The sequence below is a fragment of the Hylobates moloch genome, unplaced genomic scaffold (assembly GCF_009828535.3).
Source record: "Hylobates moloch isolate HMO894 unplaced genomic scaffold, HMol_V3 SCAFFOLD_12, whole genome shotgun sequence".
NCBI classification, from domain to species: domain Eukaryota; kingdom Metazoa; phylum Chordata; class Mammalia; order Primates; family Hylobatidae; genus Hylobates; species Hylobates moloch.
The window spans coordinates 53,078,470-53,106,395 of record NW_026652287.1 but is presented as its reverse complement, the minus strand read 5'-3'; the positions used below and the strand labels follow the sequence as shown (position 1 = coordinate 53,106,395).

At 42.4% G+C, this 27,926-nt stretch overlaps 1 protein-coding gene and 1 pseudogene across 1 annotated transcript; one reads left to right on the top strand and one right to left on the bottom strand.

The window, feature by feature from the left end:
- The first annotated feature begins 1,183 nt into the window (after positions 1-1,183).
- Positions 1,184-26,030, top strand: LOC116479545 (zinc finger protein 85-like; annotated as a pseudogene).
- Positions 22,224-22,541, bottom strand: LOC116478794 (small ribosomal subunit protein eS27). The gene has a single exon (XM_032170293.2). It carries the CDS (start codon positions 22,518-22,520, stop codon positions 22,266-22,268), a length of 255 nt encoding a protein of 84 aa, XP_032026184.1. The 5' UTR covers positions 22,521-22,541; the 3' UTR covers positions 22,224-22,265.
- Positions 26,031-27,926: the final 1,896 nt, after the last annotated feature.

Sequence of the window (27,926 nt, the reverse complement as noted above, 5' to 3'; positions counted from 1 at the left end):
TTCACGCCATTCTCCTGCCTCAGCCTCTCCGAGTAGCTGGGACTACAGGCACCCGCCACCACACCCGGCTAATTTTTTGTATTTTTAGTAGAGACAGGGTTTCACCGTGGTCTTGATCTCCTGACCTCGTGATCCGCCCGCCTCGGCCTCCTGAAGTGCTGGGATTACAAGCGTGAGCCACCGCGCCCGGCCCTCACCTGAATATTTAGCCAGGAATATGTTACAAACTTCCCCTGAAAGCAGGACATAGGCAGCAGTCACATCACCTGGGTGCTGAGCCCAGCAATGGATAACAATGCTCTCTGTGGTCCAGGCCCAGGCAGGGGAGACACATTACCTGAGCCTAGTGATAAGTAGCAATTTTTCCTGTAGGCAGAGTGCAGGCAAAAATGGAGAGTCACTCTCCTAGGTGATTGATGCAGAGATACGTCACAAAGCTCTCTGTAGAAAGGGCCTGGGCAGGGCCAGACACGGTGGCTCACACCTGTAATCCCAGCACTCTGGGAGGCCGAGGCGGGAGGATCACAAGGTCAGGAGTTCAGACCAGCCTGGCCAACATGGTGAAACCCCGTCTCCATTAAAAATACAAAAATTAGCCAGGCATGGTGGCAGGCACCTGTAATCCCAGCACCTCAGGAGGCTGAGGCAGGAGAATCATTTGAACCTGGGAGGCGTAAGTTGCAGTGAGCCGAGATCGCACCACTGCACTCCAGCCTGGGAGACAGGGAGAGACTCTGTCTCAAACAAACAAACAAACAAAAAAAAAAAAAAAAAAGAAAAAAGAAAAAGAAAGGGCCTGGGCGGGAGCCTCTTATTTTATAGGTGTTAGACCTAGTAACATGTCCTAACGTCCAAAATATTCAGGGACTAGGGAAAAAAGGAGAGAGTCACATAACCTGAGTGCAGGGCTTAGCAATATGTAACAATGCACCTTGTGGACAGTGCCAAGGCAAGAAAAAAGACTCCCATCACCTCAGTGAAAGGCCCAGCTGTGTGTCACAATGCCATCTGTGGGCATCACCAAAGCTGGAAAAAAGTCACATCTTCAAGGTGCAAAGTCAAGCGATATGTCACAATCTCCATCTGTGGGCTGGGCCAGGGCAGGAGAGTCAAATCACTAAGGTGCTTAGTAGATGCATACAATCTTACCTGCAGGAAAGTCCAGGAATGAGATTAGAAATTCCACACACGTCCAGGTTCCAGGTATGAGGGTCGACACCTCCTGTATGTTGGGTCTAAGTACGTGAGTCACAATCTCAATTGTTGACAGTATTGCAAGAGAGCCACAATTTTGTCTGCGGACTGTGCTTTTCAGTGCAGTCACAGCCTCACATGTGTACTGAATCTTGGTCTGAGAGTAACCAACCCACCTGTGGACCAGGCCCACATATGAGAGTCAATTATCTAACTTTTGACAGCCTCCGAGTGTGAGATTCAGAAATGTTCCTAAGAGGCCGGGCGCGGTGGCTCACGCCTGTAATCCCAGGACTTTTGGGAGGCCTAGGCGGGCGGATCACCTGAGGTCTGGAGTTCGAGATCAGCCTGGCCAACATGGTGAAACCCCATCTCTAGTAAAAATAAAAAATAAATAAATAAAAATTAGCCGGGCCTGGTGGTGCGCACCTGTAATCCCAGCTACTCGGAAGGCTGAGGCAGGAGAATCGCTTAAACCTGGAGGTGAGGTTGCAGTGAGCCGAGATCGCGCCACTACACTCCAGCCTGGGCGTCATAGCAAGATTCTCTCTCAAAAAAAAAAAAAAAAAAAATTAACAACAGAAACTGAAGACCCCAGGGCCGCAGCCCTTCCTGCGCACACACCGAGTCGGGATTCCGCCCCGATCATCCGCCGGGCATCCCTGAACAATCTGGGAAATACTCGGGGCTGCCGGTGCAGAGCTGACCAGAGAGCTCCAGACAGGGTACCGCGCAGGAATGGGGCGGGACGCGGGAGTCTCGGCTGCGGGCCCAGCCGCCATCTTGCGGCCACAGGGGCCTGGGGCGGAGCTGCGCCAGCGACCAGGACTCAGGAGCCGACTGTGAGGAGGCCGGTCCCGCCACTTTCACAGCCCGCTCTCCCCTCTCGGGATGCCTAACCCCGCACACTCACCATTTCCCAGCTTCCAGGATGTCCGGGCATCTTAGCTGTGCGTCTCCCAGGACCTGCAGATCACAGGGTAACGGAGGCTGAGACAAAGTCACCGGGGGCTCCCGAGTTGGAGGACGCGGAAAAGCAGAGGCGGGTCCCAAGCTCTGGCGGGAGCCGGAGACAAAGGCCCCGCCAAAAGCCGGAAGCCACGGCCCCCTCTCCAACTGCGCGTCTGATTGGGTGGTTCCCACGCCAGCGCCACTGATTGGATAAAGCTCCAGGACCCACCTTCCCCAGCATTTGCGCATTTTATGGACGGGGAACAGGCTCAAGTAGGCGGGGTCCCATGCCCAGGGAATTACAGCTAATCAACAAGTGAGCTGAGCCTCGAAATGCACTTGCTCTTTTCCTTACCTGGGTCAGCTTATATAGTGCATCTTAGTAGCTACTTAAGGGGAAGAAACAGAACATTTGGATACCCTTTAAACAACTTTTTAGTTATTTTGACAATGCAGCAAAGACCCTCATCCCATCTCTGAGGCTCTCTCTCACCCTGCTGTACCACACTGCTGTACACATCTTGGGATGACCAGTAGGAATGTGGAAGCAGCTGGGGCTGGGGATAGATAAACATGAATTATGTTGCCAAAATTTGCTCATTTTAGAAAAACATCTAAACCAATCTGTGTGAAGTGGCTATTATCAGGGTAATTGTGCCCTGACTGTGCTACATCTCAATCTGACTTCTCTTTTTTAAAATTACTGCATTACTCTCATTAACGGGGTTATTCCACTTTCTATTGGAAAATCGCCAATTGTCCTCTGTAGGTGTCCTGATGTGATTTGCTAGTTTAGACCCTGGACGTAGGGACAAGAAAATACTTGAGCTGTATCAGAACACCTAACTCAACTGGAGGATATATAGGAATTCCTTAATAATATCTAACAGTTTTCTCAATACCCATTATATTTAACAGTGATAGCTTGGAGGGCAGAGAGGGGAAACAGATGACACAACCTTAGAAGTTCACTTTTGTTGCCGGCGCGGTGGCTCACGCTTGTAATCCCAGCACATTACGTTGGGAGGCCGAGGCGGGTGGATCACGAGGTCAGGAGATCGAGACCACGGTGAAACTCCGTCTCTACTAAAAATACAAAAAAATTAGCCGGGCGTGGTGGCGGGCGCCTGTAGTCCCAGCTACTCGGAGAGGCTGAGGCAGGAGAATTGCTTGAACCTGGGAGGCGGAGCTTGCAGTGAGCCGAGATTGCGCCACTGCACTCCAGCCTGGGCCACAGAGCGAGACTCCGTCTCAAAAAAAAAAAAAAAAGGAATGTTTTTGGTAGTTTGATAGGTGTAGCATTAGATTTGTAAATTTCTTTGGACAGTATGACCATTTTAATAATATTGATCTTTTCTATACATCTCTATTAGATTTTCTAGTTTCTGTGCATAGAGATGTTCATAGTAGACTTCAAGTGTTATTTGTACTTTTGTGGGGGTCACTGGTAGTGTCCCTTTTGTCATTTTTTTTTTCTTGAGACAGAGTTTAGCTCTGTCGCCACGCTGGAGTGCAGTGGTGCGATACCAGCTCACTGCAACCTCTGCCTCCTGGGTTCAAGCGATTCTCCTGCCTCAGTCTCCCAAGTAGCTGCGACAGCAGGTGCGCACCACCACGCCCAGCTAATTTTTGTATTTTTAGTAGAGACAGGGTTTCACAATGTTGGCCAGGATGGTCTCGATTTCTTGCCCTTTTGTCATTTCTAATTGTGTTTATTTGGTTATTCTCTTCTTTCTTCATGAATCTAGCTAGTAGTTTGTTTATCTTATTTAGTTTTTTAAAGATTTAACTTCTAGATTTCTTGATCTATTGTATAGTTTATCATGTCTAAATCTTCAGTTCAGATCTGATTTTGGTTATTTCTTGCCTTTTGCTATCTTAAAGGTTGGCTTCCTCTCGCTTATCTTGTCCTTTTATTTATAATTTAGGTTGTTAAATTGAGATCTTTCTAATTTTCTGATGTAAGCATTTAGTACTGTAATTTTACTTTTAACACTGCCTTCGCTGTGTTGCAGAGATTCAGTATGTTGTATTTTTGTTCTTATTTGTTTCAAAGAACCCCTTGATTTCTGCATTAATTTTGTTGTTTTCCCAAAAGTCATTCAGGTGCATGTTGTTTAATTTCCATGTAAGTATATGTTATCAGGTTATTTTCTTCATTTGAATTATATTTTTATCAAGCTGTGGTCTGAGTGTGATTGAGATAATTTGGAGATTTTTGAATTTGTTGAGTATTGTTTGATTTCTGATTGTGTGGTCAGTTTTAGAGTATTTGCCACGTGGTGATGAGAAGAGTGTATATTATGTTGTTTTTAGATGGAGAGTCCTGTAGATGTCTGTTAGGACTATTTGGTCAAGTGTTGAGTTTAGGTTCTGATGTCTTGTTAATTTTCTGCCTCACTGATATAATAGTGTCTGTAGAATGTTGTAGTCTCCCACTCTTATTGTGTTAGAATCTAACTATCTCCTTTTTTTTTTTTTTTGAGACATAGTCTCACTCTGTCACCCAGGTTTGAGTGCAGTGGCACGATCTCAGCTAACTGCAACCTCTGCCTCCCAGGTTCAAGTGATTGTTTTGCCTCAGCTTCCAAAGTAGCTAGGATTACAGGTGCATGCCACCAGGCCTGGTTAATTTTTTTTTTTTTTGAGATGTCTTGCTCTGTCACCCAGGCTGGAGTGCAGTGGAAAAATCTTGGCTCACTGCAACGTCCACCTCCCAAGTTCAAGTGATTCTCTTGCCTCAGCTTCTTGAGCAGCTGGGACTACAGGTGTGCACTACCACGCCTGGCTATGGCTAATTTTTGTATTTTTAGTAGAGGTGGGGTTTCACCATGTTGGCCCCGCTGGTCTCAAACTCCTGACCTCAAATGATCTGCCTGCCTTGACCTCCCAAAGTGCTGGGATTACAGGCATGAGCCACCATGTCCGGCCTAATTTTTGTATTTTTATTGGAGACAGGATTTCACTATGTTGGCCATGCTGGTCTTGATCTCCTGAACTTAAGTGAACTGCCCGCCTTGGCCTCCCAAAGTTTTGAAATTATAGATGTGAGCCACTGTGAGTGGCAAGAATCTAAGTTTCTTCATTGGTCTCTAAGAACTTGCTTTATTCATGTGCACCATGGATTTTTATAACATGTTTCTTCTTTGTTGGTTTTTTTTTTTTTCATAAACAATCTTCCAAGTGCACACAGTATGCCCAAGGCTACACCTTAGATTCCTGAATCCACTGTCTACTGAAAATCAAATGTCCAAAAGTTTAAGAACATGTCCAGAGGCCTAGTTGTTGTAGGATAAAATATAAATAACAAATAAGAGGCTTAGTTCTCCCACCTGAAAATAAAAGAGGGCATTTTTCTCTTTTTCCTTAAGGCATTTAGATTATATGTATATTTTTCCTTTGTTGTTTTGAAACACATCTATATGATATTAATAGCTAAATAAACCTTTTGTCATTATTTTTGACTCAGGATTGTCTTTAGGACCTCAGATTTATTGCTTTTTTTTTTTTTTTTTTTTTTTTCTTTGGCAAAGGTTTTTCTTTTTTTTGACTTTTAGTCTTATTTATTTATTTATTTATTTTGAGTTGTAGTCTCACTCTGTCACCCAGGCTGGAGTGCAATTGCGTGATATTTGGCTCATTGCAAACTTTGCCTCCCAGGTTCAAGCAATTATCCTCCCTCAGCCTCCTGAGTAGCTGGAATTACAGGTGCCTGCCACCATGCCTGGCTAATTTTTTTTTGTATTTTTAGTAGAGTACTTTTTTTGTATTTTTAGTTTCACCATATTGGCCAGGCAAGTCTCTTGGCCAGGCTGGTCTTGAACTCTTGACCTTGTGATCCGCCTGCCTCAGCCTCCCAAAGTGCTGGGATTACAGGTGTGAGCCACCACGCCCAGCCTTTGACTTTTAGTCTTTTAATGTAGAAACAGATTTGATTAGATTTAAGCTCATTTTGAGAGCACACAAATGTTGAGGACAAAAGTGGGATTAAATTTCACAATACAGAACGATGAAGCCTAGAAAATACTGAGTATTTTTTTTTGACAGAAAACTGATTATCCAAGGTAATTATCTAACATTTGCAGGCCGAAGTACTTACACTGCAAAAGCAAGGTTCAGTGTATAAACTGAACCAGGGGGTCTGTAGTTGTATTTTGGTTTCTATTTATTAGTTCAAAACAATTAACATAGCTATCTGTAGTGTTTCGTAGACAACCCATATTCATATAAGTTAAACAGTATTTTTTACAATAGTATAAATATAAGGCCACAATATTTATATTAAATTAATCTCTTAAATAATTTTAATATTGTTATTCATACTTTTGTAATATAAAGTATTTTAGGCTGAGTACGGTGGCTCATGCCTGTAATCCCAGCACTTTGGGGGCTAAGACGGGTGGATCATGAGGTCAGGCATTCGAGACCAGCCTGGCCAACATGGCAAAACCCTGTCTCTACTAAAACTACAAAAAAGTAAAATAAAATTAGCCAGGCATGATGGTGGGCGGTTGTAGTCCCAGCTACTCAGGAGACTGAGGCAGGAGAATTGCTTGAACCCGGCAGGTGGCGGTTGCACTGAGCCAAGATTGTGCCACTGCACTCCAGCCTGGGCAACAGAGTGAGAGTCTTTCTCAAAATAAATAAATAAATAAATAAAATATTTTAACTGAATTATGGTTACAGACTTTTTTTAATCCTATGTTCTTTATGACTAGTAAATTGAAATTATTTATACTTCGATATTTCCAGCTAACGTAAAAAAGACTACTAAATTGTTACAATAGATATTACTCTGATATGTTTATTAATTAATCCAATAGGGATAATTACATGTAAGCATGATTTGTGTCTTTCATGTCACTAAATTGGAATGCTGCTATTACAGGACAAATAAACAAAGGTGATGTGGCCACCCCAAAACCATAACAGTTTTTATGTTAGCTATGTTGCAAACTCAAATACATTTCACTATATGAACAAAGTCAGATTCCAATACTTTACCAGAAAGTGCTGGGGGAAGTTGTCAGATGTATTTCAACGTAGATTTCTCATTCAATGGCTAGGAGATGAGAGAGCAAAAGAGATGGAGGAGAAACCTAAAATTCTGCACTTTCTTCATAACATTCATGTTTCTCATGCTGAGAGTAGGTTTGCTGTTTGAGTGTTTCCAGAGGAAACTTTTTTATTTTTTTTGAGGCGAAGTTTTGCTCTTGTGACCCACGCTGTTGCCCAGGCTGGAATGCAATGGCATGATCTTGGCTCACTGCAACCTCTGCCTCCCAGGTTCAAGCAATTCTCCTGCCTCAGCCTCCAGAGTAGCTGGGATTACAGGCATGAGCCACTATGCCTGGCTAATTTTGTATTTTTAGTAGAGTTGAGGTTTCTCCACGTGGGTCAGGCTGATCTCGAATTCAAGGCCTCAGGTGATCTGCCCACCTTGGCCTCCCAAAGTGCTGAGATTACAGGTGTGAGCCACTGTGCCTGGTCCAGATAAATTTTTTTTTTTTTTTTTTTTTTTTTTTTTTGAGACAGAGTCTCGCTCTGTAGCCCAGGCTGGAGTGCAGTGGTGCGATCTCTGCTCACTGCAAGCTCGACCTCCGGGGTTCACGCCATTCTCCCGCCTCATCCTCCTGAGCAGCTGGGATTACAGGTGCCCGCCACCAGGCCTGGCTAATTTTGTTTTTGTATTTTTAGTAGAGATGGAGTTTCACTGTGTTAGCCAGGATGGTCTCGATCTTCTGGCCTCGTGTTCCACCCGCCTTGGCCTCCCAAAGTGCTGGGATTGCAGCCCTGAGCCACGGCACCCGGACACTTTTTCTTCTTTTTGAGATGGAGTTTCACTCTTGTCACCCAGGCTAGAGTGCAGTGGTGAGATCTTGGCTCACTGCAACCTCCGCCTCCCAGTTCAAGCAATTCTCCTGCCTTAGCTTCCTGAGTAGCTAGGATTACAGGCACCCACCACCACATCTGGCCAAGTTTTGTATTTTTAGTAGAGACAAGGTTTCTCCATGTTGGGAAGGCTGGTCTCGAACTCCTGACCTCAGGTGATCTGCCCGCCTCAGCCTCCCAAAGTGTTGGGATTACAGGCGTGAGCCACCGTGCCCGGCCGAGAAATTCTTTTAAAGGGAATATTTATTTTGCTGACTTCATCAATCTTTATCTAATTTGAGTTTTTTCTTAAGATGCCTTTAACTTCTTTTTTTCTTTTTTTTTTTTTTTTTTTGAGACGGAGTCTCGCTCTGCCGCCCAGGCTGGAGTGCAGTGGCGCAATCTCGGCTCACTGCAAGCTCCGTCTCCCGGGTTCACGCCATTCTCCTGCCTCAGCCTCTCTGAGTAGCTGGGACTACAGGCGCCCGCCACCACGCCCGGCTAATTTTTTGTATTTTTTTAGTAGAGACGGAGTTTCACCGTGGTCTCGATCTCCTGACTTCGTGATTCGCCCGCCTCGGCCTCCCAAAGTGCTGGGATTACAAGCGTGAGCCACCGCGCCCGGCGTAACTTCTTTTTTTCTCTCAACATAATCTTGCTCAGACAGAGCCATTTTTCTTTTCAAAGCTTTATGTGTCTGTTTCAGAAGTCTTATTAGTATCCCATGGTTTGTGTGAATGAGGTGGACTGACACAATGATAACTCCTAGAGCCATGTCTATCTGGACTCATGCTGGAAATTCAGCAGTATATTTTAATGTTACTATTATACATAGAAACTGAGGCTGAAACACTGCACCCAGTCCCATTATTGTGAAGGTACAATTCTACCGAGGAGGCCTGCAGGCTCTCCTCCTGCAGCTCAGGCCTCACTCTGATGTGGCACTGAAGTGCTGCTGTGGCAATTGGGGTTCATGTAAGATGTGAGCTGCCAGCTGTGAGCTGTGTGATGTGGGCTATTACTCAGTGGCATGTAGTAGGAGTCAAGAGAAGACACTAGCCATCAGGAGAGGGCAAGCAGGAGTTCTTTAGATCAGTGCTTAGGGAGTACAGAGCCATTACTTTATTTATTTATTTGAGATGGAGTTTTGTTCTTGTCACCCGGGCTGGGGTGCAATGGTGCGATCTCAGCTCACTGCAACCTCCCCCTCCTGGGTGCAAGCTGTTCTCCCATCTCAGCTTCCCAAGTAGCTGGGATTACAGGCACATGCCACCATGCCTGGCTAATTTTTGTATTTTTAGTAGAGATGGGATTTCATCATATTGGTCAGGCTGGTCTTGAACTTCTGACTTCAGGTGATCCGCCTATCTCTGCCTCAAAAATGCTAGGATTAATACAGACTTCTTCAGACATTACTGCCTTCTGTTTTCTCTGTAAACTTTAAAGAACCAGAAAAAATGTGATACTTTAGGATAGAGATTGTCTTCATTTGTACCAAAAATATTTGTGTTGTAACAAAAGTGCTGAGTGTAAGGGACTCTGTGCTGTGCCTGCTTTCTCTAAGTAATGCTGATAATAAGCCCAGGAGAACAACATCAGCATTAGCATTGTCAATAAACTTATTTAAAACACCCATTCACGGACCCTTTCCAGACCTGCAGATTCATATTACATATAGTAGGGCCAAAATCACCAAGTGGTTTAGAAGTTCATTAAAGCTTCAGAGGCAGTGCTTAGCTAAGTGCTTATCAGCTCTGGTTTCTAATTAGGATTACATAGCCAATTTGCAGAAATCTCTACTTCTGCCCTCCCCACAGGCTCTATTTATTGCTCTGGTAGTATTCTTTTTTTTTTAATTAAAGGCTTCGTGTTACTCTAAGGTGATGTCGGAATCAAGTATGAGGGGTTCAAGATACATGTTAAGTGTTAAGTTTCATCTTTGCACTAAAGGGTGGTCACAGGGTTTATTTTGTTTGGATTAGGTAGGGACAGGTCAGTGTGGCTCATATTACCATTATTGTAGAAGAAATTGATGGTAGGAGGCGGGTGGATCACCTGAGGTCAGGAGTTCTACTTTCCCTTCAATGATCTTTCTTCAACTTTACAGTGACAGCCAAAGATATCTTCATGGCATAGAAGAAGCTGCACAATCTGACTGCTTTTCCATTGTTATTGGGGATACATAAATATCTGCATAGTTTTGAGAAACTCTGCGTTAAAAAAAAAAAAAACTGGCTTCTTCACCTTACAATTGCTCTCTTACCATGTGATATGTTCAGTTCCTCTTGCCTTCCACCATGATTGTAAGCCTCCTGAGACCCTCACTAGAAGCAGACAATGGCACACACTTCTTATACAGTCTGCCAAACTGTGAGCCAAATAAACCTTTTTTCTTTATAAATTATCCACTCTCAGGTATTTCTCTATATGCAAAACAATTAATAAAGTCTATAATGTTGTCCACATTTTCTGTTTTCTTATTAATCTTTTATCTGAATTTTCTATTTATTGAAAATGGGGTCTTGATGTCTACAACTTTTATGTTGCAATTTATTTCTTGCTTCACCTTTGTCAATATTTATATATTTTGGAGAACCGTTTTTATACATAGATATACATATAAATAGATATAATAGCCGGGCGTGGTGGCTCATGACTGTAATCCCAGCACTTTGGGAGGCCGAGGCCGGCGGATCACGAGGTCAGGAGATCGAGACCATCCTGGCTAATGCAGTGAAACCCCGTCTCTACTAAAAATACAAAAAAATTAGCCGGGCGTGGTGGCGGGCGCCTGCAGTCCCAGCTACTCGGGAGGCTGAGGCAGGAGAATGGCGTGAACCCGGGAGGCGGAGGTTACAGTGAGCAGAGATCGCGCCACTGCACTCCAGCCTGGGCGACAGAGCGGGACTCCGTCTCAAAAAAAAAAAAAATATATATATATATAGATAGATAGATAGATATAATAGTTATAAATTCCTGGTAAATTGACCCATTTTACCATTATATAATATCAATCTTTGTTTCCTACTAGTACTTGACTTAAAGCATATAATGTCCAACATAATTATGACCACTTCACCAAATTGTGGCTATTTGCATGAAATATAGATTTTTTTATTCCGTTACTTACAGCCTATTTGACTAAGTGCTAAAATGGGTCTGTTGTAGAGAACATATTGTATGGTTTTATTCTGAAGCCACTCAAGCATCTTCTTTCTTTTCCTTTTAATTAATTAATTTATAAAATAGGGTTTCACTCTGTCAACCAGGCTGGTTTGCAATAGTGTGAACATGCCTGTGAGCTGCAGCCTCAACCTCTCAAACTCAGATTATCCTCTCATTTTAGCCTCTCAAGTAGCTGGGTTACAGGCATGTGCCACCATGCCCAGCTAGTTTTCTGTAGAGACTGAGTTTTTTCAAGTTGCCCAGGTTGGTTTTAAACTCCTGGGATCAAGTGATCAGCCCACCTTGGCCTCCCAAAGTCCTGTGATTACATTTCATTTTATTAAGTAGTTTAATTAATTTTTATTTAAAATGATTTCTTAAAAAAATGAAGTTACTCTTTCCAGGTTTATTGTTATGTTTTGTGTTTTTTGTAGATAAGTTTTTTCTCATTTCCTGCTATATTGCTATATTTTTGTTTAATTTTGTCGCTACAAAATTACATGCTTTGCTTTTTCCTTCATTTTATTTTGCACAGTTTCTACAAAATGTTTGTAATCAGCAGGTCACAGTGGCTCATGCCTGTAATCCTAGCACTTTGGGAGGCGGAGGCAGGCAGATTGCCTGAGCTCAGGAGTTTGAGATCAAGCCTGGGCAACACGGTGAAACCCCGTCTTTACTTAAACACAAAAAATTATCTGGTAGTTGGGGCATGTGCTTGTAGTCTCAGCTACTCGGGAGGCTGAGGTGAATTGCTTGAACCTGGGATGAGGAGGTTGCAGCGAGCATTGAGCTGAGATCTCATCACTGCACTCCAGCCCAGGCAACAGAGTGAGACTTCATCTCAAAAACAAAACAAAACAAAACAAACAAAAGTTTGTAAACCTCTTGAAAAATGGACATTATATAAAACATCTTAAAACAATATGTTTTAATCTCATAACTTCAATTGAATACAAAAACTATACCTCTATATTTTCTAGTTTTATTAATGTTTTAATATTACAAAGCATACTATTTTATATTGTGTATCCACAGATTTATGCAGATTTATATTTTGTTTTTTATATTCTATAGAAAAATTTTAAGGGTTTTATGTACCACCATTATGATAGTAAAGAATTCTATATGTCAGCCGGGCGCGGTGGCTCACCCTTGTAATCCCAGCACTTTGGGAGGCTGAGGCAGGCAGATCACGAGGTCAGGAGATCGAGACCACGGTGAAACCCCGTCTCTACTAAAAATACAAAAAATTAGCCGGGCGTGGTGGCGGGCGCCTGTAGTCCCAGCTACTCGGAGAGGCTGAGGCAGGAGAATGGCGTGAACCCGGGAGGCGGAGCTTTCAGTGAGCCGAGATTGCGCCACTGTACTCCAGCCTGGGCGACAGAGCGAGACTCTGTCTCAAAAAAAAAAAAAAAAAAAAAAAGAGTTCTATATGTCTCTGTATGTTTACATTTAATAGGCCTGGCACAGTGGCTCATGTGTGTAATCCCAGCACTTTGGGAGGCCGAGGTGGGCGGATCACGAGGTCAGGAGATGGAGACCATCCTGGCTAACAGGGTGAAAACCCATCTCTACTAAAAATATAAAAAATTAGCCGGGCTTGGTGGCACCGGCCTGTAGTCCCGCTACTCGGGAGGGTGAGGCAGGAGAATTGCTTGAACCCAGGAGGCAGAGGTTGCAGTGAGCCAAGATTGTGCTACTGCACTCCAAGCTGGGCGACAGAGCGAGACTCCATCTCAAAATAAATAAATAGATAAAATTTTACATTTAATAGAGGGCTTTATATTTATATATGGTCTTATGATGCTGTCCAGCATCTTTTTATTTTTCAATTTAAAGGCTGACTGCCTTGGCCTCCTAAAGGTGTAGGGTTACAGGCATGAGCCACTGTGCCTCGGTACCATGTAGCTTTTTTTTTTTTTTTTTTTTGATACGGAGTCTTGCTTTTTCTTCCAGGCTGGAGTGCAGTGGCACAGTCTCAGCTCACCGCAATCTCTGCCTCCCAAGTTCAAGTGATTCTCCTGCCTCAGCATCCCAAGTAGCTGGGACTACAGGTGCGTGCCACCACGCCTGGCTAATTTTTTGTATTTTTAGTAGAGACGGGGTTTCACCGTGTTGGCCAGGCTGGTCTTGAACTCCTGACCTCAAGTGATCCACCCTCCTTGGCCTCCCAAAGTGCTGGGATTACAGGCATGGGCCACCGCGCCCAGCCAGCATTTCTTTTAGAACTGTGTTAGTGCTGCCGGGCGCGGTGGCTCACGCTTGTAATCCCAGCACTTTGGGAGGCCGAGGCGGGCGGATCACGAGGTCAGGAGATCGAGACCACGGTGAAACCCCGTCTCTACTAAAAATACAAAAAATTAGCCGGGCGTGGTGGCGGGCGCCTGTAGTCCCAGCTACTCAGAGAGGCTGAGGCAGGAGAATGGCGTGAACCCGGGAGGTGGAGCTTGCAGTGAGCCGAAATTGCGCCACTGCACTCCAGCCTGGGCGACAGAGCGAGACTCTGTCTCAAAAAAAAAAAAAAGAACTGTGTTAGTGCTGATGAACACTGTTACCTTTGATTGTGGAAAAGTCTTTTTTTTTTCTTGTTTTAAAATATAATAATTCCTAATCAGGTATTACTGGTTAAGAATATTTTTTATTTTATTACATCAAAATTTGGGAAGTTCTCAGCTTTTTTTTTTCTTTTTTGAGATGGAGTCTTGCTCTGTCACCCAGGCTGGAGTGCAGTGGCGCAATCTCGGCTCCCTGCAAGCTCCACCTCCGGGATTCACGCCATTCTCCTGCCTCAGCCTCTCCGAGTAGCTGGGACTACAGACGCCGGCCACCACGCCCGGCTAATTTTTTTTTATATTTTTAGTAGAGACGGGGTTTCACCGTGGTCTGGATCTTCTGACCTCGTGATCCGCCCGCCTCGGCCTCCCAAAGTGCTGGGATTACAAGCGTGAGCCACCGCGCCCGGCCATAAAAGATAAGTCTTGATGACATTATGCAAAATGAAATAAATCAGCCACAAAAAGATAATGTATGAGATATATAAAGCAGTTACACTCTTAGAAACAGAAAACAGAGTGACGTTTGAAAAGTGCCAGAAAATTAAAAAAGTTAGTTGTTTAATATGTATTGAGATTTAGCTTTGCGAGATAAAAAGATTGTAGAGATATGCTGCATAACAATATCAATATAATTAATATAACTAAACTGAATATTTAAAAATATTTTATTGTAAATTTTGTTATGTGATTTTGGCAAGTAAAAATGAATAATACTTAAAAGAGATACAGAGTTATGGTAGTTTTAAAATTACCTTCAAATCCAATAGCATGGCTCTCACACAAAAATAATACAGGTTCACAAATAAATAGGCTGTTGAAATTAGAGTAATTTTTATGACTACTCACCTACAGAGGATTAAACAACCATTCACAACAAACCTACACCACAAATGTACAAGTTATAGGCCGGTCACGGTTGCTCTCAAAAAAAAAAAAAAAAACTTATCTTTTTATTTGTTAGAATATTTCCTTATTTTTGAAAACAGTGAATTTTCAATATATTTATATTTAGAATTATAGCTACTGAATGATTTGGTGATAGAAATTTGCATTGTTTTCTCCTATTGGCTTACAATAACAATGCTGCAATAATTATGGGTATGCAAATAACTCTTCGTATTACCACATATGTGAAAGTTTATGTGTTTCATTTTATTTTATTAGTCTACTTTTTAACCTTTACATTCATACCAAATTATTTGAATTCTTTAGTTTTATAATGTGTTTTGAAATCAAGAACTGTAATGCCTCCAACTTGTTCTTGTTCTTTTTTTTGAATATATTTTGGTACTTTATTGTTTCTTGCAATTTCATATAATTTTGCATTTACTGTTTTTATTTCTTTAAAAATGCAATGAGAAATTTTAAAATCATTGCATTAAATCTGTAGATTATATTGAGCAGTATGAACATCTTCACAATATTAATTATTTCAACTTTTCACCAGGAGCATGCTCAAGAGTATTGTTTAATTTGTAGATAATTGTGAATTTTTCAGGTTTCTTCTATTGTTTATATATTCTTATTCAATTTTGCTTATAAAAAGTAATCCATACAATTTTAGTTTTAAAAATTTGTTCCTTCCTTCCTTCCTTCTTTCCTCTTTCTTTTTTCTTTTCTTTTCTTCCCTCTGTGGCTCAGGCTGGAATCTAGGCGGCGCGCTGCACACTCCCTGCCTCCGGCTCCCGTGACTCTCCTGCCCCCGCCTGCGGGCTGCCTGGGATTGCCGGCGCACGCCACCACCGCTGCCTGCTTTTTCTCCTTTGGCTGGAGGCGCGGTTTCGCCGTGCTGGCCAGGCTGGTCTCCAGCTCCTGACCCCGAGTGCTCTGCCCGCCTCGGCCTCCCGAGGTGCTGGGACTGCAGACGGAGTCTCGCTCACTCGGTGCTCGCTGTTGCCCGGGCTGGAGTGCGGTGGCGTAGTCTTGGCTCGCTGCAGCCTCCGCCTCCCAGCCGCCTGCCTTGGCCTCCCAGGGTGCTGGGATTGCAGCCCCTGCCCGGCCGCCGCCCCGTCTAGGAAGTGAGGAGCGCCTCTGCCCGGCCGCCCGGTCTGGGAAGAAGTTAGGAGCGCCTCTGCCCGGCCGCCCCGTCTGGGAAGAAGTGAGGAGCGCCTCTGCCCGGCCGCCCTGTCTAGGAAGTGAGGAGCGCCTCTGCCGGGCCGCCCCGTCTGGGATGTGGGGAGCGCCTCTGCCTGACCGCCCCGTCTGGCAGGTCTACCACGGAGGCCAGAAGCAATGTGGGGGCTGGACGTGGTGGCTCACACCTGTAGTCCGAGCACTCTGGGAGGCCGAGGCGGGTTGATCACTTGAGGCTAGGAGTTGGAGACCAGCCTGGCCAACATGGCGAAACATATGAAAAATACAACAGACAAACCAACCAACCAACCCAGTGACAACAAAACAGGTCTACCCTGGAGTCATACTCTAATTTTTTCTATTTTCCTCCCTTTCTGATCCTTTATCCCACTTTCTTTTTCTTCCTCTTCCTTCTCCTTCTTCTTTGTCAAATAGAGGATTTAGTTATTATCATTGATCCATATAAAGTCCCTCTCTCATTTATTTTCTTTAATTCCCACTCCCCATTTCTATTCCCCGTCTTCCCATGTGCAACCTTCCTAATATGTTTGATACGCATCTTTTTGTTTGTATGTATTTTTAGAAAATGTTTATTGTTTTGTGTGCAAAAAAAATTAATAATAAAAAATTAAAAAAAAAAAGAACTTAGTCAATAGGTGCAGCAAACCACCATGGCACAAACCTGCATGTTCTGCACATGTATCCCATTTTTTCTTTTTTTTTAAGAAGAAATAATAAATGAAGAAAGAAAAAAAAAATTTGTTAAGACTTATTTTTTGGCCTAACAGGTGGTCTATCAAAGAGAATGTTATGAGCTACTGCAAAGGATGCGTGTCCTTATGTTGTTGAGGAGTAGTCTCTATACCTTTCTTAGGAATCATTGTTTTTTTTTTTTTTTTTTTTTTTTTTTTTTTTTTTTTTTTTTTTTGAGACAGAGTCTCGCTCTGTCGCCCAGGTTGAAGTGCAGTGGCACAATCTTGGCTCACTGCAAGCTCCGCCTCCCGGGTTCATGGCATTCTCCTGCCTCAGCCTCTCCGAGTAGCTGGGACTACAGGCGCCCGCCACCACGCCTGGCTAATTTTTTTTTGTATTTTTAGTAGAGACGAGGTTTCACCGTGGTCTGGATCTCCTGACCTCGTGATCCGCCGGCCTCGGCCTCCCAATATGCTGGGATTACAAGCGTGAGCCACCTCGACTGGCCAGGAATCATTGTTTTATACTTCCTGCAAATCTTATGTTCCTTTATTAACATTCTGCTTTGTTTTATTTTTATCACTAAACATAGGGTATTGAAATATCTTACTGTAATTATATTGCTCTCTATATGTTTCGTCAGTTCTTTCAATATTTGCTTTTTATATTCGGAAGCATAATGTGAGACACACACACACACACAGACACACACAAACTTACGTAAAAATTTGTCATAGGTTCCCAGTGCATAAATCTATTATCGTTGGCCGGGCGCGGTGGCTCACACCTGTAATCTCAGCACTTTGGGAGGCAGAGGCGGGCGGATCACAAGGTGAGGAGATCCAGATCATCCTGGCTAACACGGTGAAACCCCGTCTCTACTAAAAATACAAAAAAAAAAGTAGCTGGGCGTGGTGGCATGAGCCTGTAGTCCCAGCTACTCGGGAGGCTGAAGTAGGAAAATCACTTGTACCCAGGAGGCGGAGGTTGCAGTGAGCTGAGATTGTGCCACTGCACTCCAGCCTGGGCGACAGAGTGAGACTCCGTCTTAGGAAAAAAAAAAACAAAAAACAAACCTATTATTGTTGAATGTCCTACTTGTCTCCTTTAACTTTTGACTTAAAGTACATTTTGTAAAATATGACAGTTTTTTACTTAAGATGTAGCTTATATAATATTATTTTGACCTCTCCTGCTCTCATAAGGTTAGTATTTACATGGAATGCCTACTTCACTCTTGCCACTTTTAGCAGGGAAAGCCGAACGCTCTTGCCACTTTTAGTCTTCTTTTATCATTTAATCTCAACTAACTCTTGTGGAAAGGCAAGTTGGATCTTGGTTTTTAATTTTTTAATAAATTATTTTATTGAAAGTATGTCTCATAAAATAAGAAAATTTAAAAAATACAAAGAAATATGTTTCTTGATTGGAAAGTTAGTTTTATATATATTTAAATAATTTTCTGAAAGAGAAACACTGACTAGTGTTATTTTATTAATTAAATTATTTGATTCTTGTATCTTTGTCTCTCATTTTCTCTGTTTTTGTCTTTGTGTCTGCTTTATTTTTGTATTAATATACTTTCACTTCTTTCTTATTTTTTTGTGTGTCTATACAGGTTTTTTCTTTTTTTTTTGTTTGTTTGTTTTTTGAGACGGAGTCTCGCTGTCATCCAGGCTGGAGTGCAGTGGCTCAATCTCGGCTCACTGCAAGCTCCGCCTCCCGGGTTCACGCCATTCTCCTGCCTCAGCCTCCCGAGTAGTTGGGACTACAGGCGCCTGCCACCACGCCCGGCTAATTTTTGTATTTTTAGTAGAGACGGGGTTTCACCGTGTTAGCCAGGATGGTCTCGAACTCCTGACCTCGTGATCCACCCGCCTCGGCCTCCCAAAGTGCTGGGATTACAAGCGTGAGCCACCGCGCCCAGCCCTATACAGGTTTTTTCTATGGTACCTTGGGAATTACATAAAACCTTTAAAAGATACAAAAATATATATATAATCTAGTAAAAAGTTAACTTCAGTTGCACGTAAAATTTCTTCCTCATTACTTGTGCCCTCAACCTTGTTATTAATGTTGCTAATTATCTTTTTATGTTGCATATTCATTAACAGGTGTTTATCATAATTTCTATGCTTTTATCTTTCACATTTTGTAGAATAATTAAAAATGATTTTTCCACCATTTTGATAATGCTAAGGAATTCGGTTTTGTGTATGTGCGTAAGTTTTTCAGAAAGTTACGTATTTTTATAAAACTATGTATTATTCTCCTTCATCATGTTCTTTTCAGTGGAAGGAACTCCTTTCAGCATCTTTAATATGTAGGGCATATGCAATGCCAATATACTTTTTCTGAATTTGGTTACTTTTCAAGGTCTTTTTCTTTTTATTTGTTAGGACAGTTTTGCTGATAGTATTATTCTCACTTGACAACTATTTTCTTTAGGACTTTGACTACGTCACACAGGTTCCTTCTAGCCTGCAAAATTTTTATCGACAAATTTACTGTTTATCTCATCAGACTATGCTTTTAAATGACACATCACTTTTACTTGAAGCTCTCAAGATTCTCTCATTGTCTGTGACTTTAAAAATTGTGCCTATTGGGCCGGGCGTGATGGCTCAAGCCTGTAATTCCAGCACTTTGGGAGTCCGAGGGGGGCGGATCACGAGGTCAGGATATCGAGACCATCCTGGCTAACGCAGTGAAACCCCGTCTCTACTAAAAATACAAAAAAATTAGCCGGGCGTGGTGGCGGGCGCCTGTAGTCCCAGCTACTCGGAAGGCTAAGGCAGGAGAATGGCGTGAACCCGGGAGGCGGAGCTTGCAGTGAGCCGAGATCCAGCCACTTCACTCCCGCCTGGGCAACAGAGCAAGATTCTGTCTCAAAAAAAAAAAAAATTTGTGCCTATATATGTGTTTGTTAGAAATATCTTTATGTGGCTGGGTGCGGTGGCTCAGCCTGTAATCCCGTCACTTTGGGAGGCCAAGGTGGGCTGATCATCTGAGTTCGGGAGGTAGAGACCAGCCTGACCGAAATGGAGAAACCCTGTCTCTACTAAAATATATATATATATATAAATTAGCCCGCCCTGCTGGCGCATGCCTGTAATCCCAGCTACTCAGGAAGAGGCAAGAAAATCGCTTGAACCCAGGAGGTGGAGGTTGCGGTGAGTGGAGATCGTGCCACTGCACTCCAGCCTGGGCAATAAGGGCACAACTCGGTTTCAAAAAATTAGTATCTTTGTGTGTATCCTAGTCTGTTTGTTGAGCTTCTTCATTTCTACATCATATTTTATTCCTTTTAAACATTTTCGGTTATTTCTTTTTTTACCTTTTTTACATTTATTACATTTCATATTTTTATCTCCATAATTTCTAGGGTTTATTGATATTTTCAATATTTTTGTTGTTATTCTTTTCTTATTTTTTATTTTTTAGTTTTAATTGCATTTATTTTGGTGCTGAATTTACTCCCATGCCATAAGTTTTTGTTTCTTCAGTTTCTTCTAGGACGCCTTTGTTTTCCAGGTAATGTCCTTTTCTAGATCAATAACAATTTATTCCTTTTTAGTAAAGATCATCTTTATGTGGCAGGGAGAGCTCATGTATGGGTTAATCTGACCAAGAGCTCTGCAGGTTCGGCAGCACATCTTAGATGCCTTCTTCACTTGGATATGCTCAATTACCAGAGAAGCTACATCTAAACCCTTAAGTTCAGCATTACTCTGTCCATGTTTAAGTATGTGCAGCAAAAAGGTAGCACTCTTTCTGGGCCACTGACTTTCCAGCTCCACTGCTCGGCCTGTGCATATTTATGAACCCCACCATTGAAACATCGGAATGGTACGCACTGTTTCTGTAAAGTGACATCTTCCAGATACTCTTTTTGTATATGCATATCCTAGATAGTCTGGACAGTTTCACAAGGGTTCTTAAGGTAAACACCAATACTGGAACCTTTTGATTTGCATGATTTTGTGGGGTTCTCTGGGTCAGGTGAATAGCAAGCCATTTTCACAGATTACTTCTGGTTGTTTAGGGGAAGAGGTTATCCTCATTTTTCTGATATTCATTAGTGGTCTCTGTTTCTATTTTTCTCTTTGAGTATTATTCAATGTATAAGAAATTCTTAAAATTAATTTATTAATCTTCATTTTATTATTGCTTTCTAAAATTTTATATTTTTCTGATTGAGCCATGTTGGCCTAATATTTCATACATATTGTAATCTTTGATTGAGATTTGTACATTTAAAAAGCCACATGTTACAATCTTTATAATGTAGCTTTCATGCGTGTCTGTGTGAAGAGACCACCAAACAGGCTTTCTGTGAGGAACATGGCTGTTTATTTCACCTGGGTGCAGGAGGGCTGAGTCCCAAAAGAGAGTCAGCGAAGGGAGATAAGGATGGGGCTGTTTTATAGGATTTGGGTAGGTAAAGGAAAATTACAGTCAAAGGGGGTTTGTTCTCTGGCGGGCAGAGTGGGGGTTGCAAGGTGCTCAGTGGGGGTGCTTTTTGAGCCAGTATGAGCCAGGAGAAGGAATATCACAAGACAATGTCATCAGTTAAGGCAGGAACAGGCCATTTTCACTTCTTTTGTGGTGGAATGTCATCAGTTAAGGCTATTTTTACTTCTTTTGTGAATCTTCAGTTACTTCAGTCCATCTGGAAGTATACGTGCAAGTCACAGGGGATGCGATGGCTTGGCTTGGGCTCAGGGGCCTGACAGTAGCTTTGTCCTGGCATAGTCTGAAACCAGTTGTCTGGCTACAGATTTTGGAGTCTCTCAAACATGTTCTTAGGATGTGTTTAGTCTGAAATTTGGTGTTTATTTCCTAAAGGAGTTGATTCATGTTTCTCCTTAATAGTAATCCCTTAATAGTAATCACACCTGTTTTCTGTGTGTCATACTGCAGTCTCTCTGCTGCTGTAATATTTACCTTTGGTCTCAGTAGACTCAAACTGTCATTCCAAAATATGCCACAATTTATTTCAGCACTCTATGTCATGAGGGACAGAAACCAGTGTCTGGAAAGGCCTGTAGAAGCCAAAAATAAAGACGAATGTGCCAATTTTTTTGTTGTTGTTTTAAAAAAATGAACAAGGAGCCGGGCGCGGTGGCTCACGCTTGTAATCCCAGCACTTTGGGAGGCCGAGGCGGGCGGATCACGAGGTCAGGAGATCGAGACCACGGTGAAACCCCGTCTCTACTAAAAAATACAAAAAATTAGCCGGGCGTGGTGGCGGGCGCCTGTAGTCCCAGCTACTCGGAGAGGCTGAGGCAGGAGAATGGCGTGAACCCGGGAGGCGGAGCTTGCAGTGAGCCGAGACTGCGCCACTGCACTCCAGCCTGGGTGACAGAGCAAGACTCCGTCTCAAAAAAATAATAATAATAATAAAATAAATAAAATAAATAAAATAAAATAAAAAATAAAAAATAAAAAGATGAACAAGGAGTTGGCAATTTATCTTTGTGTGTGTGTGTTTTCTCTTTTTTTTTTTTGACAGAGTCTCACACTGTCACTCAGACTGGAGTGCAATGGAATAATTTTGACTCACTGCAACCTCTACATCCAAAGTTCAAGTGATTGCTTCACCCTCCTCAGGAGTTGGGACTACAGGCATGTGACACCATGCCTGGTTAATTTATGAATTTTTATTTTTATTTTTATTTATTTATTTATTTATTTATTTATTTTTTTATCCAAAATGCGTTTATTGAGATGGTTTCCCACTCATCTTGATTCAGAGTGCTTTCAGTGCTGCTTCCTCCTGAAGGAACATCCTTCTGTAAGCCTTGCTTTTCCTCCTGTAGGCTGGCAGAGGACAGTGGAGCAGCCAACACACAAAACTACCGTTTGTGCATGGCTAAAGACCGTGGTGATTTTATAGCATCCTGGGCATTTCACATCCATGAAGTAGGAATTGGGGCTCTGCACCAGGCGTTTCTTCTTGTGTTTCCTCTTCTCCTCTTCTGGAGAGGGATGAAGGAGATCCTTTGCGAGAGGCATGTTCTCGTGTGGGTAGGTCGTCACCGCTGGAAAAGAATTTATGAATTTTTAGTAGAGATGAGGTTTTTCCATTTTGGCCAGGCTAGTCTTGAACTCTTGACCTCAGGTAATCCACCCAACTTGGCCTCCCAAAGTGCTGGGATTACAGGGACAAGCCACAATGCCCAGCTAGTAATTTACTTCTAAATACCCTATGCTCTACTGGGGAGCAGGAAGAGCTGTGCAGGGAAACTGTAACAGACTTTTTTTTCCTTCGGTGTGACTTTTTGCTTCGTGCTTTCCTGGGAGGATTGCACGTAGTTAACTCATTTATAAATTTTTCACAAATGTATTTTGGAAATTAGCTGAGCATGGTTGTGGGTGCCTGTATTCCCAGCTAGGGAGGCTGAGGCAGGAGAATGGCATGAACGGGAGGCAGAGCTTGCAGTGAGCCGAGATCGTGCCACTGCACTCCAGCCTGGGCGACAGAGCGAGACTCTGTCTCAAAAAAAAAAAAAAAAAAAGAAAAGAAAAGAAAAGAAAGAAATGTATTTTTGTCACTATGTTTTTATTACGTTTATATGTCTAGGAAAAAATTAGTACCTGTGTTATTTTGCTATTCCATCTTGTTTATGTAGTTTGTATAATTTATAGGTTAGATTTGTAAAGTATATTCATCTGAGTCTAGCAGGTAGAGTAATTTGTTATTTATATTTCTTTCAGTTATGTGTTCTCATTTTACTCAAGACCTTTGGCCAAAGCACAGCATAAAAGATTCTTTCCAAAAAATAATACTAACAATATATGCAAAATGTGGACATGAGAATTTACAATTAAGAAAAGACTGTAAAGGTGTGAATGGTGATATGATACACAAAGAAGGTTGGAATGGACTTAACCAATGTCCACCCAGATCAAAATATTTCATTGTAATAAATATGTGAAAGTCTTTCATAAATATTCAAATTTATATAGAAATAACATAAGAGACACTAAAAATAACTCTTTTTTTTTTTTTTTGAGACAGAGTCTCGCTCTGTCACCCAGGCTGGAATGCAGTGGTGCAATCTCGGCTCACTGCAAGCTCCGCCTCCCGGGTTCACGCCATTCTCCTGCCTCAGCCTCTCTGAGTAGCTGGGACTACAGGTGCCCGCCACCACGCCCGGCTGATTTTTTGTATTTTTAGTAGAGACGGGGTTTCACTGTGGTCTCCATCTCCTGACCTCGTGATCCGCCCACCTGCGCCTCCCAAAGTGCTGGGATTACAAGCGTGAGCCACCGCGCCCGGCAATAAGAACTCTTTCAAATGTAAAAAATATGGGAAATCATTTTGCATGCTTTCACACTTAACTCAACATAAGATAATTCATACTAGAGAGAATTCCTACGAATGTGAAGAATGCGACAAGGATTTTAAATGTTCCTAAACTTTCACTAATCATAAGATAATTTATACTGGAGACAAACTCTACAAATGTGATAAATTTCACAAAGGCTTTAACTGGTCTTCAACCTTTACAAAACATAAAAGAATGCATATTGGGGAGACACTCTTCATATATAAAGAATGTAGCAAAGCTTTCAACCAGTCCTCAAACCTTGCTGAACATAAAAGAATCCATACTGGAGAGAAACCCTACAAATGTAAAGAACGTGACAAAGCCTTTAACCATTTCTCGGCCGGGCGCGGTGGCTCACGCTTGTAATCCCAGCACTTTGGGAGGCCGAGGCGGGCGGATCACGAGGTCAGGAGATCGAGACCACGGTGAAACCCCGTCTCTACTAAAAATACAAAAAAAATTAGCCGGGCGTAGTGGCGGGCGCCTGTAGTCCCAGCTACTCGGAGAGGCTGAGACAGGAGAATGGCGTGAACCCGGGAGGCGGAGCTTGCAGTGAGCCGAGAGCGCGCCACTGCACTCCAGCCTGGGCGACAGAGCAAGACTCCGTCTCAAAAAAAAAAAAAAACCATTTCTCACACCTTACTACACAAAAGATAATTCATACTGAGAAGAAACACTACAAATGCAAAAAAAAAAAAAAAAAAGACAAAATTTTTAAGTGGTCCTCAAAACTTCCTGAACATAAGATAACTTGTATTGGAGAGAAACACCACAAATTTTTTTTTTGTTTTTTATTTTTTTATTTTTATTTTTTTTTGAGACGGAGTCTCGCTCTGTCACCCAGGCTGGAGTGCAGTGACGCAATCTCGGCTCACTGCAAACTCTGCCTCCCGGGTTCACACCATTCTCCTGCCTCAGCCTCTCCGAGTAGCTGGGACTACAGGCGCCCGCCACCACGCCCGGCTAATTGTTTTTTTTTATTTTTAATAGAGACGGGGTTTCACCATGGTCTCTATCTCCTGACCTCATGATCCACCCACCTCGGCCTCCCAAAGTGCTGGGATTACAAGCGTGAGCCACCGCGCCCGGCCAAAACCCCACAAATTTGAAGAATGTGGCAAAGCTTTTAACCATTCCTCAACATCAACCCTTACTAAACATAAATTAATTCATACTGGAGAGAAACCCTGCAAATGTGAAAAATGTGGCAAGGATTATAACCATTCCTAAACCCTTACTAAACATAACAGAGTTCATACTGAAGAGAAACCCTATGAATGTGAAGAATGTAGCAAAGCTTTTAATCATTCCTCAAACCTTACTAAACATAAAAAAATTCATACTGGAGAGAAACCCTACATATATAAAGAATGTGGCAAAGCCTTTAAGCAGTCCTCACACCTTAACACACATAAGATAATTCACACTGGGGAGAAGTTCTACAAATGTGAAGAATGTGGCAAAGCCTTTAGCCGGTTCTCAAATCTTATTACACATAAGATAATTCATTCTGGAGAGAAACCCTACAAATGTGAAGTATGTGGCAAAGCTTTTAGCCAATCCTCAACCCTTATTACACATAAGATAATTCATGTTGGAGAGAAATTCTACAAATGTGAAGAATGTGGCAAAGCCTTTAGATGATTCTCAAACTTTACTGCACATAAGAGAATCCATATTGGAGAGAAACCGTAGAAATATGAAGAATGTGGCAAAGCTTTTAACCATTTCTCAACCCTTACTAAACATAAATTAATTCATACTAGGGAGAAACCCTACATGTGTATAGAATGTGGCAAAGCAGTCCTCACATCTTAATACACATAAGAAAATTCATACTGCAGAGAAACCGTACAAATGTGAAGACTGTGGCAAAGCCTTTAGCTGTTTCTCAAACCTTACTATACATAAGGGAATTCATTCTGGAGAGAAACCATGCAAATGTGAAGTATGTGGCAAAGCTTTTAAACAATCCTTAACACTTACTACACATAACCAAATTCATGCTGGGGAGAAATTCTACAAATGTGAAGAATGTGGCAGGGCTTTTAACTAATCCGCAAACCTTACTACACATAGCAAAATTCATACCAGAGAGAAACCCTACAAATGTGAAGAATGTGGCAAAGCTTTTCACCAGTCCTCACACCTTACTACATACAAGATAATTCATACTGGAGAGAAACCTTAAAAATGTAAAGAATTTGGCAAAGCTTTCAACTCTTCCTCAACTCTTACTAAACATGAGAGAATTCATACAGAAGATAAACCTTACTAATGTGAAGAATGTGCAAAGCTGTTAACTGGTCCTTAAACCTTACTGAACATAAGATAATTCATACTGGAGAGAAACCCTACAAATGTGAAGAATGTGGCATTGCATTTTTTTTTGAGACGGAGTCTCGCTCTGTCGCCCAGGCTGGAGTGCAGTGGTGCAATCTCGGCTCACTGCAAGCTCCGCCTCCCGGGTTCACGCCATTCTCCTGCCTCAGCCTCTCTGAGTAGCTGGGACTACAGGCGCCCGCCACCGCGCCCGGCTAATTTTTTGTATTTTTAGTAGAGACGGGGTTTCACTGTGTTAGCCAGGATGGTCTCGATCTCCTGACCTCGTGATTCGCCCGCCTCGGCCTCCCAAAGTGCTGGGATTACAAGCGTGAGCCACCGCACCCGGCCTACCCCTGGCATTGCTTTTATCTGGTCCTTGAACCTTACTAAACATAAGATAATTCATACAGGAGAAAAATCCTACAGATGTGAAGAATGTGGCAAATCTTTTGACCATTCCTTATTTCTTATTAAGCATAAGGTAATTTATATGAAGAATGTGGCAAAACTTATAAGTGGTCCTCAAAACTTACTGAAAATGAGATAATTCGTACTGGAGAGAAATCCTACAAATGAAAAAAAATGTGGGAAGCTTTTAATTGGTCCTCAAACCTTACTGAACATAAGATAATTTATACTAGAGAGAAAACCTAGAAATGTGAAGAATGTGGCAAAGCTTTTTTTTTTTTTTTTGAGACGGAGTCTCGCTCCGTCACCCAGGCTGGAGTGCAGTGGTGCAATCTTGGCTCACTGCAACCTCTGCCTCCTGGGTTCAAGCAATTATCCTGCCTCAGCCTCCTGAGTAGCTGGGACTAAAGGCATGCACCACCATGCCCAGCTAATTTTGTATTTTTAATAGAGATGGGGTTTCTCCACGTTGGTCAGGCTGGTCTTGAACTCCTGACCTCAGGAGATCTGCCTGCCTTGGCCTCCCAAAGTGCTGGGATTATACGTGTGCGCAACCACGCCTGGCTCAATGCTCACATCTTATTGCACAGGAAAGCATTTGTACTTGACAAAAATTATACGAATATAAGAAATGTGGAAAAGCCATTAATATCTGCTCACATCTCACTCAACATCATGGAGTTCATACTTAATAAAAGTATTAAAAATGCAATTACTATCAAAAAATCTATCAGATAAACCTTTAAGAGTATTTATTTTGGGCCAGGCACGGTGGCTCACGCCTGTAATCCCAGCACTTTGGGAGGCCGTGGGGGCGGATCACTTGAGGTGGGGGGTTCCAGACCAGCCTGACCAACAGGGAGTAACCCCATCTCTGCTAGAAAAAAGATACAAAATTAGCCATTTGTGTTGGTGCATGCCTGTAATCCCAGCTACTCACGAGGCTGAGGCAGGAGAATTGCTTGAACCCGGGAGGCAGAGGTTGCAGTGAGCCGAGGTCACACCACTGCACTCCAGCCTGGACAAGAGTGAAACTGCCTCAAAAAAAAAAACAAGAGTATTTATTTTGAAGATGAACATTACAAATATAAAAAGGGTTTTAGTACCTTTACTTGTATTACATTGTGATCTTGTTGTATACATTTTGTGCTACAGGAAAACCCTAAAGCAGTTTCTCAAAGTTGTTGAACACCAGTAAATTTATATTGGAGAAATACCCTGCAAATTTAATGAATTTTGAAAAACATTTTTTAAAAAACTATAGCTTAGGAAACATCAGAGTGTAAGGCCTGGTGCAGTGGCTCACATCTTTAATCCCAGCACTTTGGGAGGCCAAGGCGGGCAGATCACCTGA